Raw genomic sequence first — 14,060 nt, forward strand, 5'->3', positions numbered from 1 at the left:
AAGTGACGTAAAAGCGTCAGAACCTATTCTGGCCCAATCTCCGCCATCTTTGACTAGTTCCGTTTATTACGAGAATGCGGCGCCATTCATGTGACAGCGCTAGCCCATAACTTGCGGACATTACGAACAAACCTTCTGTTGTTTAAGTTATGTGTGCAACAAGATCATCTTAGCTATGAAGATCAACGATAAAAGTGTGTATATAAAATGAGGCTTAACGTCAGTACAAAGTCTCTTTTTTTCTAAAGGTCAGTAATTGTGGACTGACTAGTTAAAACCACCTCTTTCTTTGCAAGTTTCGGCATTGGATCAATATGGACATACCAACCCTATTTCTTCTTTACGCTCTCTAGACTCTTGCATATCGTGAACTTTCTGCATTGCTGTATTTGAACATTTCTGCGCCACTAAGTTCAACGGCTAGTTTCGTTGGTAAGCGACTTGTGCATTAGGATACTTATTCTTGGTCCTAAGGTGTTACTTACTCATCACCTCTTCATCAATCTTATTTCACTTTGGACTATTTCTGTTGTTTCCTACACTCTCTTTTCGGTGATATTAGTTTCTTGCTTCACATTTTCACATACATCTCTAATTTCTTTGACCTTTTCCTTCGGTTTTTCACTTCGGGTAGGTTTTCGGACCTGATGCAAAAGCTGGTACCTTGGCTTAAGGTTTCTATCCTTCGCTGAATTCAGGCACACACTTGTCTGTTTATCTAACATGTTTTTAATATATGAATAAATCTGATATGAGTTTTTGTATGATTTTAACAGCCCTGAAGAAGCCCATGTTTGGGCGAAACGCGTTGGCTGTGGATATGACAACATCATTGCAATAAAGAAGAAATTTGAAAAACTATTCAGTTTTGTGTATACTATGACAACTCTGTAATATTACACTGTATTAGCCACTTCACTCTCGCGTTGCCTCTCATATTCTGTGTTCATTATTATTGTTTATGGTCTTCTGAGCGGCTGGCCATTTGAGGTGGGCAACGCACGTATTACTCATATGTGACTTGTTCAGGCAGTGCGAATGTGCGTACACCCAGCTGCTTACTTCTCATATGTCTTAGTGCAGGCAACTATAACTCACGCGACCGCAATCCTCTGCTGATGACGTCAGATATTACATCACTGATGACATATGTGTCTTTATGAAAAATAAATATTTGTAATATATGTATAGCTAAAGATTAATGGAAGAAGACTTGGGTAAATAAGTGGCTAAATACAGTGATGTAATATCTGACGTCATCAGCAGAAGATTGCGGTCGCGTGAGTTATAGTTGCCTGCACTAACTATAACGGGGGAATTTCATTGGTTTTTTTACGAGTGAAATGTCCAGCTAACTATAACATGTGTGAAACCTATGAGAGAGAGAGAGAGAGAGAGAGAGAGAGAGATGTAGATATAGAGAGAGAAAGATATAGATATAGAGAGAGAGAGATATAGATATAGAGAGAGAGAGATATAGATATAGAGAGAGAGAGATAGAGATATAGAGAGATATAGAGATTCATCACAAAGGTTGCCCATATGGAGTCACCGCACACGAAGGGGTTACCGCTCAGGATGCCACAGGTAGCAAGGTGTCTGCATGCCCCAGCCTTTTCAAGCAAGCCATACGCGTTTCGAGCAATGGAAATGCTCTTGTTCACTGGCATTTAAAGCGCACTTGCGTTAAGGAACTGTCAAGCCTTCCGGCATACCAGGGAACTACTACATCCAGAATGCCGATTTGAATGACGCCCACATGGGCGGGACTTAAATTTGAATAAATGAATTGTTCCGAACTCACCTGCTTCTTTCATCTTTAAATGCCAGTGAACAAGAGCATTTCCATTGCTCGAAACGCGTATGGCTTGCTTGAAAAGGCTGGGGCATGCAGACACCTTGCTACCTGTGGCATCCTGAGCGGTAACCCCTTCGTGTACGGTGACTCCATATGGGCAACATTTGTGATGAATTAAATGCGGCCAGTCCGGTCGCGGAGTTGCCCCGCTGCTTTACGAGCGGATCCTGAGTGTTCGCTAACATGGACACTCCTTGGAACGGAGGGGGCCTGAGCCACGGGCATATATTGGGAAGTGGTTAGCGTTGCCATTACAGACCTTTTCGCCCAACCGGGATTTATATTTTAATTTGGATGAATGCAGCAGCGCACTTGCGTTAAGGAACTGTCAAGTCTTCCGGCATACCAGGGAACTACTACATCCAGAATGCCGGTATGAATGACGCCCACATGGGCTGGACTTAAATTTGAATAAATGAATTGTTCCGAACTCACCTGCTTCTTTCATCTTTAAATGCCAGTGAACAAGAGCATTTCCATTGCTCGAAACGCGTATGGCATGCTTGAAAAGGCTGGGGCATGCAGACACCTTGCTACCTGTGGCATCCTGAGCGGTAACCCCTTCGTGTGCGGTGACTCCATATGGGCAACCTTTGTGATATATATATATATATTCATTACCTACTGGCGGTCGCCAGTAGGTAGTTATAGTTAGGACCACGTTTCCATAGGAAATCCGCAACATTCTATTTTGAATAACTTTGGCGCCGGTCGACGAATCCTCGCGAATTTTTCAAAATAGGTGGGGCGCTACGCTCCGCTCCTACCCTGAAAGTCTCGGGGGGATTCGTCAAGCGAGGGCTGAGATAAAAGGGGGGGTCCCAAAACGCGTTTTTCCCCATGCATTTTTCCATAGGACCTTTAGACAGGGCTACAGCCCGAACGGCTGAACAGAATTACTAGAAATTTGGCAGAGAGGTAGTCCTCAGGTCAAGGAAGTGCCTTTTGTAGGTTTGGTGTAAATCTGTTCAGTAGATTCTGAGAAAATAGCCTTTAAATCAATATATATATCTGAGCCAGCTTATGGTGCGCTTACGGTACGCTTACCGTACGCGTACGGTGGCGTGCGCGAGCGCGATTCTGATTGGCTCTTAGATCTTAGTAAACATTCGAATCGGCCGAAACCAGGAAGCGGCGGCCGCCATATTCTCTCTTGCACTGAGAGTGATTTCTAAAATATAAAGCCCAAAAACATGTAAAGGGGCTGTTTAGACAGCTCCCACACACATAGCCATGTTGAGGGAGTCCCCAAAGATCCCCCAAGGCCAAAAACGGAATTTTTATTTTTTCGGTAATTTCGCCGATTACGCGTACGGTAAAAAATTTAAAAAAAAAAAAATTATCCACACTCTCTCCACCCCGTGTGCAATTGGTGCCTGCAGGACACCAATTGTGCATGGCTTATTAGAGATGAGATAAACTAAAATATTTAAAAAAAAAATTAAAAAAAAAATTATCCACACTCTCTCCACCCCGTGTGCAAATGGTGCCCGAAGGGCACCATTTGTGCATGGCTTACAAAATATACGAAAAATTAAAATATTACCTTTCAAAACGAAGTGCATCATATGTCCTCCATGTGCACACGGTGCGCGAAGCGCATCGTGCGTACATGGCCCATCTAGCGTGCCCACCGTGCGTGCACGGCACTAACTGCGTAAAGTGGGCGCGCGCCACGAATGGCGTAAAGTAACTTAGCATTTAAAAAACCGTACAAATTCACTGAAAAAACCATAGGTTTCACACATGTTATAGTTAGCGGAAATTTTACTGATAAAAAACCAATGAAATTCCCCCGTTATAGTTAGTGCAGGCAACTATAACTCACGCGACCGCAATCTTCTGCTGATGACATATGTGTCTTTATGAAAAAAAAATATTTGTAATATATGTATAGCTAAAAATGTATGGAAGAAGACATGGGCAAATAAGTGTCTAAATACAGTATTAGCATCAGCAGAGGATTGCGGTCGCGTGAGTTATAGTTGCCTGCACTAACTATAACGGGGGAATTTCATTGGTTTTTTATCAGTAAAATTTCCGCTAACTATAACATGTGTGAAACCTATGGTTTTTTCAGTGAATATATATATATATATATATATATATATATATATATATATATATATATTATATTTGTTTCTGAATTCAATAAAATATGTAGTCATTTCTGTATTCGTTTCTTGAATGCTTATTTCCGTACTTTTGTGTATACTTTTGCAGTTCAAATCATTGAAATTGCTTAGGCCGGGGTCCCTGGATTCCAAAAATTACTCCATCTGGGTCCCCGAATTCCTGTAATGATTCAGTGGGGCTCTACAACAGTCAAAATGTTCAGAACCATTGACATAGTTTATCTCTCACCTTCCTAGTTTAAGACACAAGATTTGTGCATAGCAGTGTTTCCACCAGTGCTTAATTCGAGCCTGTGGTTTCCGGTGCTCAGCACCGGCACTTAATTGTCAACACCGGCGCTTGTGACAGTCTGCCACAAGGTGACCACAACAACAGTCAATTATTAATTCAATATACATGAGAAATTTCTATTACTTGCTGCCCAAGCCATTCTTATAGCTTTGGGGGGCTGGAATAGGCTAATGTGTCACACTTGTAGGAGTGTGATGGTTATTATTTGTGTCTGTACTGTTATTGGCTGCACTGTCGGGGCAATGCGTGGTGCAAGCTGCAGTGGCCTCCTGACGAGTGCCCTGGCACTTTTTCTTTTTCTCTTTTTTTTAATACAAATTAAGCACTGGTTTCCACTGAAGCAGTAGTTGACCACAGCATTATATTGAAAGTCACATATTTCAAACAAGTTAACGTCATGTAAATATTATGGGTTCTTGTTCTGATATCCGTTTCTTTCTTCACAGGTCACTCTGGGAATCTGCACTCTTCTCTTTTACGTTCCAACACCTCTTGCAGCCACCCACCAGTCTGGTTCCTTGGCCCTGCTCAGCATGGCACTTTGGCTCATGAATGAACTCCGACGTGTACCGAAATAATACCAACAGCAGGCTGTGCCTGCTTTTCTATGATCATCCTGCTGAGAAAATTCACAGACCAGTCCCTTGTTTTCAGTCTCTGGCAAGCATTTCTTACTTTGGTGGTAACAACTTATTGACATAATGGATTGTTTTTACTGCTGGATCGTACGGACATTTTACAGTCAGAGTAAAATGAACAAGACTGATTTTACTCCAAGGTGTACAAATGTATTTACTAAAGGGTATAAAAGTAAAAATTAAAAATGTCTCATTCTTTACAAAAAATAATTATACTTTTCCCTAACCTAGTACTACATCAAATATATTTTTGGATAGACTGTCCTTTCATATTGACGTATAAATTGTCTGTCATAATCTTTAAGCTTCAAACAAGGCCTAAAGAAGTCAACCGCTTACCATACAAGGAAGAGCAAGTATCTCTAAGAAAATAAAACATGCTTGCATAATCTACACAAAGAATTGCAACCATGTCAATAAATCAATTCATCAACAGTATTTGTAATCTGCAACACTGTCACCCCAAGGTGTATCTGGGTGCTGTGCCTCCGTCGAAGAGCCAAGTCTTAAGTCTCTTTCTGAAGTCTGCCAGCAAGGGGGCTGTACGGAGCTGGAGGGGGAAGGTCATTCTAGGTCTAAGCTGTGATGTAGGAGAAGGAGCAGCCACCGCTGCGACAGATGCGGGGGGTCTATGCGAGGGCCAGTGAGGAAGAGCGCAGGGGTCTAGAGGGTTGGTGGAAGTTCAGTCGATGGTTGATGTAGGCAGGTCCTAGGCCGTATATGGGCTTTGTAGGCATGTGTGAGGATCTTGAACTGGCATTTCTTCTTGATGGGGAGCCAGTGGAGGTGTCTCTGGTGGGGCAATGTGGGTTCGTTTGAAGAGGTCCAGGGAAATTCTGGCTGAACCGTTCTGTATGGTCTGAAGTCTTCTAAGGAGCTGGGTGGAGATACCAGTGTAGAGGACGTTGCCATAGTTGAGGCAGCTGGTGACGAGGGCTTGATTGACAGTCTTTCCGGTGTTTGTTGAGATCCATCTGAAGATCCTGCAGAGCATGCGAAGTGTGTGGAAGCAAAAGGAAGTGACTACGTTTACCTGTCATTTCATAATCGGCTGGCTGTCGAGGATGATGCTGAGGTTGCGCGCATGCTCAGTCAGTGTGGGTGTAGCTACTGTCCAAGGTGTTTCGCTATTAACACTTGCCTGTGGCTTGGATGAGATTATATTTGTGAGCTTTAATAGTCTGGTCCAGAAGAATAGCTAGGTCCCTAACAATGTAGTGCTTCCTGGTAGGAGGTAATGAGGGAACAAAAAGTGTGAGTGATACTGTGAGAAGCAAAAGATGCTGGCGAAGAAACTGACTGTTAATTGAGAAAATAGGTGTTTTGTTTTTGTTTTCTTACTCTTGCAATATCTTGTCATCGTGAAAATAGAGAGTACCATTGTGTTGGAGTCAAGTGGAGTTTGCCACCTCTTTTCTGCTGGCAGAATCTTGGAGTGTTAACGGAGAGCTTTTTAGTGACCAATGTTTGGATGAGCCTTGACATTTACTGGGAAGAGCTCTGTGTGAGATGCAGAATAATTAAAATTTTGGACGGACCTTGACAGTAGCCATTTTAACTGTTCCAAACAGAGGCATAACATCCCCAAATTTAGCAGATTGAGTAATGTGTGGGGCGAGTGTTTTGGCACTGGGCAGATCTACGTAAAATATAACACGTATATTGTTTATCCCTCCTTTTACTTTGACCAGAGATGCTGGCCTCGAAATTGAAGCTCATATATACAAAGAGGGATAGTATGATGGAGCTGTGGGATGGGGTGGAATGTAACAAAGGAGCACAGAAAGAAGGGAGGAAGGACAGAGAAATATGGAGAGATTGGTGGAATGGAAACAGGAAATATGCCTTAATGATGCAATATGGGTGTACACGTTTCCTCTGCCAAATTTACAGGAATTGACGTCATCAATTGGGGGTACAACTTAGTTTTGTAAAATTGATCTAGCAAGCGTGTACCATCAAATTGAATTGGATGATAAATCAAAACATTGTACAGTGTTCATCACGCCTAAAGGCATGTTCCGATATTGTAGAATGCCTTTCGGGTTGGCAAGTGCTTCAGCAGTGTTCCAGAAAGAGATGCCAAGAATTCTTCGAGGGATACAGGGTGCCAAGTTTTCCAAAACCATATTTTAATTTTTGGTCAAGAAAAGAGTGCTCATTATGAATACCTCCATGCTGTGTTGATGGCTCTTGGGAAGCATGGATTAACCGTTAAAAGTGAGAAGTGCAGTATTTATGTCACGTAATATCTAAAGAAGGGATCCGACCAAAAGTCATTCATGGGGAAGCAATTATGGCTGCACCGGAACGCCGTACTAAGGAACAGTTGATGTCATTCTTGGGTCTCACTGAATTTTATCCACGTTTTGTGGAGAATTATGCATCTAAAGTTGAACCGTTGATAGCGTTGTTAAAAAATAAAAAAAAAACAACAACTCCTCACGTGTATGGGTAAAGGAACAAGTTGCATGTTTTGAGGCAGTGAAAAAAGAAATTTCTGTAGGTCCATGTTTGAGATCGTTTGTGAGGGAGGCGGATTGTGTGTTGTCGGTGGATGCTTGTGGTTATGGTATTGGAGCTGGATTTTCACAAAGGATGAAGGAAGAGACCTGGATTATGGCTTATGCTTCTCGTACTTTGACACCACCTGAGCGGAATTACTCTGTTTGAAAAAGAGTTACTTGCGGCATCGTGGGCGGATGAACGTTTCAGGTTGTATGTATGGGCAAAGAAATTTAGGATGCGTACGGATCATAAGCCATTGGTAAATATTTTGAAGGCTGAAGGGGTAAAGAATTTGATGTCGAGATTGACAAGATTGGTGTCAAATTTGCAAATATTTTTTTGTTTTTTTTTAGGTTGAATACATTCCAGGGAAGAATAATTCAATTAATGATAGATTGTCTTGATTGCCTAGTGGTAACGTGATTGATTTGAGGGAGGATGTGAGTGAGTGTGAAGTTGCTTTTGCATATGAGGAACATTATATCTGGTGGAAATTAGAAGAGTATAGGTGATCTACATTTGACAGAAGAGCTGTGGATACGGGAGATGAGGAAGGATTTTGTATTAGGTGTTGTGGAGAGGTATATCTTGTGTGGTTGGCCGAGGAAAACAACAAAGGTACGTGATGAGTGTGGTGCTTTTTGGAAAATTAAAGAAGTGTTGTGTGTTTATAATGGGATAATATTGAGAGGTGACAGGATTGTGTCTCCTGTTGGTGTGAGGAATCTTATTGTGGAGATGAGTCATACAGGGCATGGTGGTATGTTGAGTACAAAAAGAAGGATCAGGGAAAGTTTTTGGTGGCCTGAAGTGGATGCTGCGGTGGACCATTGGGTTTGAAATTGTAAACCATGTAGTACCAGTGATAAGGTAGCTTAACTATTAAAGGCACCATTGACTATGGTGGAGCTACCGGAAGGGCCATGGCAAAAGTTAGCCATTGATTTCATGGGTCCTTTTTCTTCTTTGTCAGTTAAAGATAATTATGTCATTGTGTTAATTGATTATTATTGTAAGTGGCCGAAAGTGAAGAATGTGACTATGGAAGTGGTGATTGAATTCTTGGAGGATGTGTTTGCATGTTAAGGTGTCCTGGAGGGAAGCGTTACGGAAGATGTTTTTGGCTTATCGTGTGACACCACATTCTGTGACTGGTAAAATGCCATTTGAAGTGTTAAGGGAAAGGAAGCCTTCGACTAATTTGGTCCCTTGGTGGTTGAGGAGAAGAAATGAGAAGGGGAGTGTTGTGAGGCAAGGTCAGGCTATGTGGTCAGAGGTTAAGGAGTTTCAGGAACGGACCGTGAGTGGTCAGTCATAGTAATTGTTGGCCTATAGTTTAAAGTGGAGCAATTTATTAGTGTGAAGAACCCAAGAGTGGTGATAAAGGAGGCTGCGTGTTGGTCTGGACCATTGAGGGTGAGGAAGGTGTTGGGTAGTGCTGTGGAGTTGGAGGATGGTAAAAGGTGGAATTTGCATCGAATACGTTTATGCAATGTTCAGGAGGACGTGGGTGTGTCCAGTGGGGACAATGGCAGTATAGATGTGTAGTAAAAGAGGTGTGGAGGCGGGTAGTGCAAGAAAGGAAGTAATGGAGGGCAATGAAGTTGGAAATGAGATTGCTGTGCGATGTGGTGGTAGAATGAGCTAGTGTCCAGCGTGTTTTGCTGATTACCAGTTGGGGTAGTTTGAGTGCTGTTATGTCTTTTTGCTTTTATAATTTGTATTGTTATATGTAGTGTATAGTAGGTGTTAGTTGTTTTGGTTGTGGTTTTACGAAGGGAAGGTGTGTGGTATTGGGATGGTGTTCTTGGGTAGGGTTGGTAGAATGTGGTGATGTAAGAGGATTTTAGGAGGTGCGAGGATTCCACAGGACAACGGTTAACTGTGCTGTGGAGCTCCCCTGCCGCTGGTGCCGCTCCGTTTGATACCTGCCTTAACTTCAATAAAAGAAGAAACCACTTACCGGTGTGCACCTCCCTCATTTTCACAATGAGCTTTCTCGGAGAGGCAGAAATCTTTGGTTTCTATCTTTTGTACAATAGAGTGAATTTATTTAGAACCATCCAGCCTTGGATTGTTTTGAGGGATGCACTGACAAGTGAAATGAAACCTCTGCGCTCGTGTAGTCTGGTTTTGCTTTTGTGCAATCTGTTTACTAGCAGAAAGCTCCATGTGATTCCAGCTTGATAAATCAGGTATGCAATGAAAGAAAAAAGGTAACAGCGATGTGCCCTGAATAAATCCACTCAACTTGCTTTGGGAGAGGAACAGCCAATATGTACCTGCTGAGATTAACTGTTGCATGCGGATGGGTGGGGAGGTTTGAAAATCATGCATCCTAGTTCCAGAGAGTCCCACTTTGCTCACTACAAATGGTTCATGTAACGAAGTCCTGCAGGGACTACCCTTCTTGTGAAACGCCATGTGTAGAGTCCTACTTGCATACAAAGCTCGGAAATAACAGCGTCCCGTGTCTAAGACAAGGCTTTGACGCCTGGACTGGCAGCACTTCAACAATAGTACGCAGTCATTTGTTTTTTTTTAAATTAATTGATCAAAGGTCTTGAACTTGTAGTGTCCTGCGAGACACGTTCTAGTGTCTCACAGGAAGCTGTAATCCCAGCCACTCCCTCGAGGGCTGGACACACTGCACCCCATACCCATCCATCACGGGTGCCACGAGTGACGTGGCCCCGTCAATAAAAGGGCCCGAGTGCACGTGCTCGAGGCCAGTGTACCACTATACATCTCCTGGTGTCTGTGTCCGTGATTTCCACAATGTGGGCCTAAGGCCCAACATTACAATGGCGATGAGGCGGGTCTAACCCCGCACACCTGCCGCTCAGTGCTCCGTCGTCCCTCGTGAGGAGGAAAGGAGCTGCCACCCGTGATTGCTGGGACGGTCGGGCTCCATCTCGCCACACGGCCCTCTGCCTGTCAGTAGGTCGACACGGAGACTGGCTACCTTCCACCCACGGCGGTGCTGGCACGAAAGGGGGAGCGGACGGACACCCCGCAGCAGCCACCGGAATGCCCGAGAAAGCGTGAGCCCCCTTACTATTCTGGCAATAGTGCCGCCGGCAATCGCCGCCGGAAGTTGAGAGCCCCGCGACCCTCACCACGCAGTGCCCCAAGAGCCTCCCTACCACCTGACTGCACTCCCTGCGTCGGTAGCACTACACAGGAGACACATGCCCTGCACCCGGCAGCGCCCATCTGCGTCCGGCGCTGAAGGGACTCAACAGAACTGAGGACACCGCCCTCCATGGATGCCGCTGGTGGGACAAGGAGGATGTCCAGTGCCGCCGCGCGGTGGGGGCATTGAGGCCCAAAGGATCATGAAGGCGGCGAGCATCGGCAGCCCAGCCACGTCTCACGGACCGCACAGCCGCCGGCCACGACTCCCGCCGGACCGCGGAGAAGCGGAAGCATCCCCTGCCGTCTCACAAGGCAAGTCCCCAGTACCCCAGAGGTAGTGGTCAAGACTAGGACCGAGAGAACCATAAGCCGTCCAACACCGCACGCCCCGCCCGCATTGACAGCTCGGATTGAGCGCAATTCCAGTGGAGGGGGCTCTAGCGTGCGAGGTGCTTGCAGCGTCGCCCATCTGACAGGAGCGGTGCCGCATCTGCCACGGGAGAAGGTGGGAAATAATCACGGGAGTGACGGTGTCTGCGCGGACGTTCTCAGCGGCCTGCCACAGACGGAAAACTGTCACTGCCACGGCCTAGAAAGCAACGGCGGCGCCACCTGGTGGTCAAGGTCCCACACCGCGTAGGCTGCATCCCAGCACCAGGCAAACACACAAGCCCGCAGGGCACTGGGGAGACCCCGTAAAGAGGACTCTGTTTCTGACCACAGCCCAACCTACTAACCAGGGTAAACGAACCGCATCCAAGCCTTAAGCACCTGGCAAATGGACCTCTCCCTGCAAAGGCGCAGCCCTCCACAAGTAAGGAACCATTCCCTGAACCAGACGGGAAGCCAATGCTGCCAGAGTGGACCTAAGACAGGGGAATCCAGGCTGTTGCGGAGCATGCCCTGAACCACTTAACGGCCGTCTGCTGACACTGCAACACCCACTAGGCAGTACGTCACACCGCAACAGCTGCCACGTCTCCAGAGGCCCTCGGTAACAAGAAGACGGCGGTGCCCTCCTTGGAACCACCCGCTGCACCAACCTGGGACCACAGGGCCACGCTAGTCCCTGACTGACAAGGTGGGAGTAGTAAGTGCCCCAGGAAGGCCGGATGGAGCCAACAACACGTGGAAGAGAATCCCCTGCACCCACAATCCGGCCACACCAGTGCTCCCCCGGACACAGCCATCGTGTGTACAAGACTGCCGCAGTGCGGAAACCCAGGTGAAAACTGCTACAAACACGGAGGGCCGACCCCCACGGTACCCACACGGAGCCATCAGAGAGCGGACAGCCTGCCAGCAGGAACAAAGGCAGCCGCGTTCCCCACCACTGGTAGGGCACCCCGTTTCGGCTTGGTTTCTATGTCAGTGCAGAGACCGCGACAGGGACAGCCAGGAGGCACAAGAGACACGGCCGACGTCCTCACCACCGCTGCATCGGGGGACCTGCCCTCGGCATACAAGGTGCAACAGCAGCGGTTCTACCGAGTGGGTGGTAATCTGCACCACCAAAGAAGGAACTCTCATGCACAGCCCTGCAACGCCACTGCAAATATCTCTATGCCCAAACAGCCACGCATGGCATGCAAGACCCACCCAGAAGCTCAGAGTCAAGTACAGGCAGCAACGCCATGGACAGCCATCAACAGCACAAGTGGGAGGCTATCCATAACTACATCCCCTCAAGTGAACCGTCCCCATCGACAGCTCAAGACAAAGACTGGTGCAGGGTATACACCACACGTGGCCGCCCAACGCCACCGCCAGTGAAGAGGTCACATCACGCGCCCATACTGGTGAACGGGCACAACCGCAAACCACACCACAGGCACACCAGTGCCGGAAGGAAGCGCCGAGGCGAAGACTGAGCGCACGTGGTCCGAAGCGCACAGAAGACCACACCAGCGAATCTGACAACACGGGCAAGCGCCCGGGAGATAGACATCTCCACGAAGAAGTACTGCTGCACGCAGGAAGGAGAGCATCCACATCTCCATCGCTCCAGCGAAGCCCCGCAGTGGGCCGAAAAGCAACAAGGTCCTCCTCAACACTGCCTCAAGATGGAGTCGGCGGTGACCCACGACAGGCAAGAAAGGAGTCGCACCCGCAGCCCCGCAGCGGGCCGAAAGCAACAAGGTCCTTCAACACTGCCTCAAGATGGAGTCGGCGGTGACCCACGGCAGGCAAGGAAGGAGTCGCACCCGCAGCGGCCCGAAAGCGACAGTGTCCGACACAGTGTCCTCCTCAACACAGCCTCAAGATGGAGTCGGTGGTGACCCACAACAGGCAAGGAAGGAGTCGCACCCGCAGCCCCGCAGTGGGCCAAAAGCAACAAGGTCCTCCTCAACACTGCCTCAAGATGGAGTCGGCGGTGACCCACGGCAGGCAAGGAAGGAGTCGCACCCGCAGCGGCCCGAAAGCGACAGTGTCCGACACAGTGTCCTCCTCAACACAGCCTCAAGATGGAGTCGGCAGTGACCCACGACAGGCAAGGAAGGAGTCGCACACTCCACGTGGCCGGCCGCCACAGCAACAGGTGCTCCAACGCCAGCGACACACGACTGGACGTCACGTCGCCCAGCAAGCAAGGAGCGCGCCGGAGCGAAGGCAGAAGCCGGCACCCTGACAGCGCCACCTCGAGGTCCAAGCGCAACGCCCTCGAAGAAAGAGGAGTGACAGCCCTGTCACCCTGAAAATCGGAAGACACAGGTAGACTGAACAGACCAGGAAAAAGGAGTAGACCAGGAACTCTCAGCAAGCCAAGAACTTACCCTGACACATTCGACAGCCACCAAGGTGGACCACCGTCCCTGGACACAGCCTCACGGGAGAACCAAATGTAAGCCGCAGCAGTCGCGAACCTCGTCTCTCCACAACGCTTTCCCAGGTGAACGGCCACTCCCCAAGTGTCGGCAGTCCAAGTCAAGTGGCATCCCTGCTCCTGTCCGCAGACGCCACAGGTGAAGATCTGCTCTGAGTGTCCGTCCTCACACCGCTTCAAGATGGAGTCTGCAGTGGCCCCAAGCCAGGCAAGAGAGGGTCAACACACTCTACGTGTTACACCGCCACGGACACTCAACATCAGCAAGGCGGAGGCACGTGGCTGCCCAGGTCCCTCCTGACATCCAAACTCTACCAGCAAGTCACCACCACCTGTCATTCCGACTCACCACATGGCTGGCAACCATCACCACGCCAGCCATCAGCACATGCGTCAAACACCACTCCCCGAGTACTGATGGACTGGAGTCCGAAACTGTTGCCACACAAGCCGACTAAAAGGAGCCAGACGCCACCTGTGAACTTGGCCTACACCGGAACCGTGGCAGCGAGTGCAAGTCTTGACCAAGACTCATCCACCCGTGAGGGTTGTGCGTGCGACCAAGCAACAGCTCCTCGGCGGTCCTGCAGCTGCCCCCAGACGGCACACAAGCAGCGGCCCCAGCGCAGCCTTCCTACAGTCCCGCAGCAACCCCGACGACGGGCCT

At 47.8% G+C, this 14,060-nt stretch overlaps 1 protein-coding gene across 1 annotated transcript in view; it reads left to right on the plus strand.

Moving 5' to 3' along the window:
* COX15 (cytochrome c oxidase assembly factor COX15) overlaps positions 1–5,109 on the plus strand; it is a 90,005-nt gene extending 84,896 nt beyond the window's left edge. Inside the window, exon 9 of the mRNA XM_085606297.1 lies at positions 4,732–5,109. Within this exon, the coding sequence (XP_085462423.1) occupies positions 4,732–4,863 (132 nt within the window). The 3' untranslated portion in view covers positions 4,864–5,109. The remainder of the gene's footprint in view (positions 1–4,731) is intronic.
* The last annotated feature ends 8,951 nt before the right edge of the window (positions 5,110–14,060 follow it).

Source organism: Triturus cristatus, chromosome 1_2 (genome assembly GCF_964204655.1).
Source record: "Triturus cristatus chromosome 1_2, aTriCri1.1, whole genome shotgun sequence".
Lineage (NCBI taxonomy): Eukaryota > Metazoa > Chordata > Amphibia > Caudata > Salamandridae > Triturus > Triturus cristatus.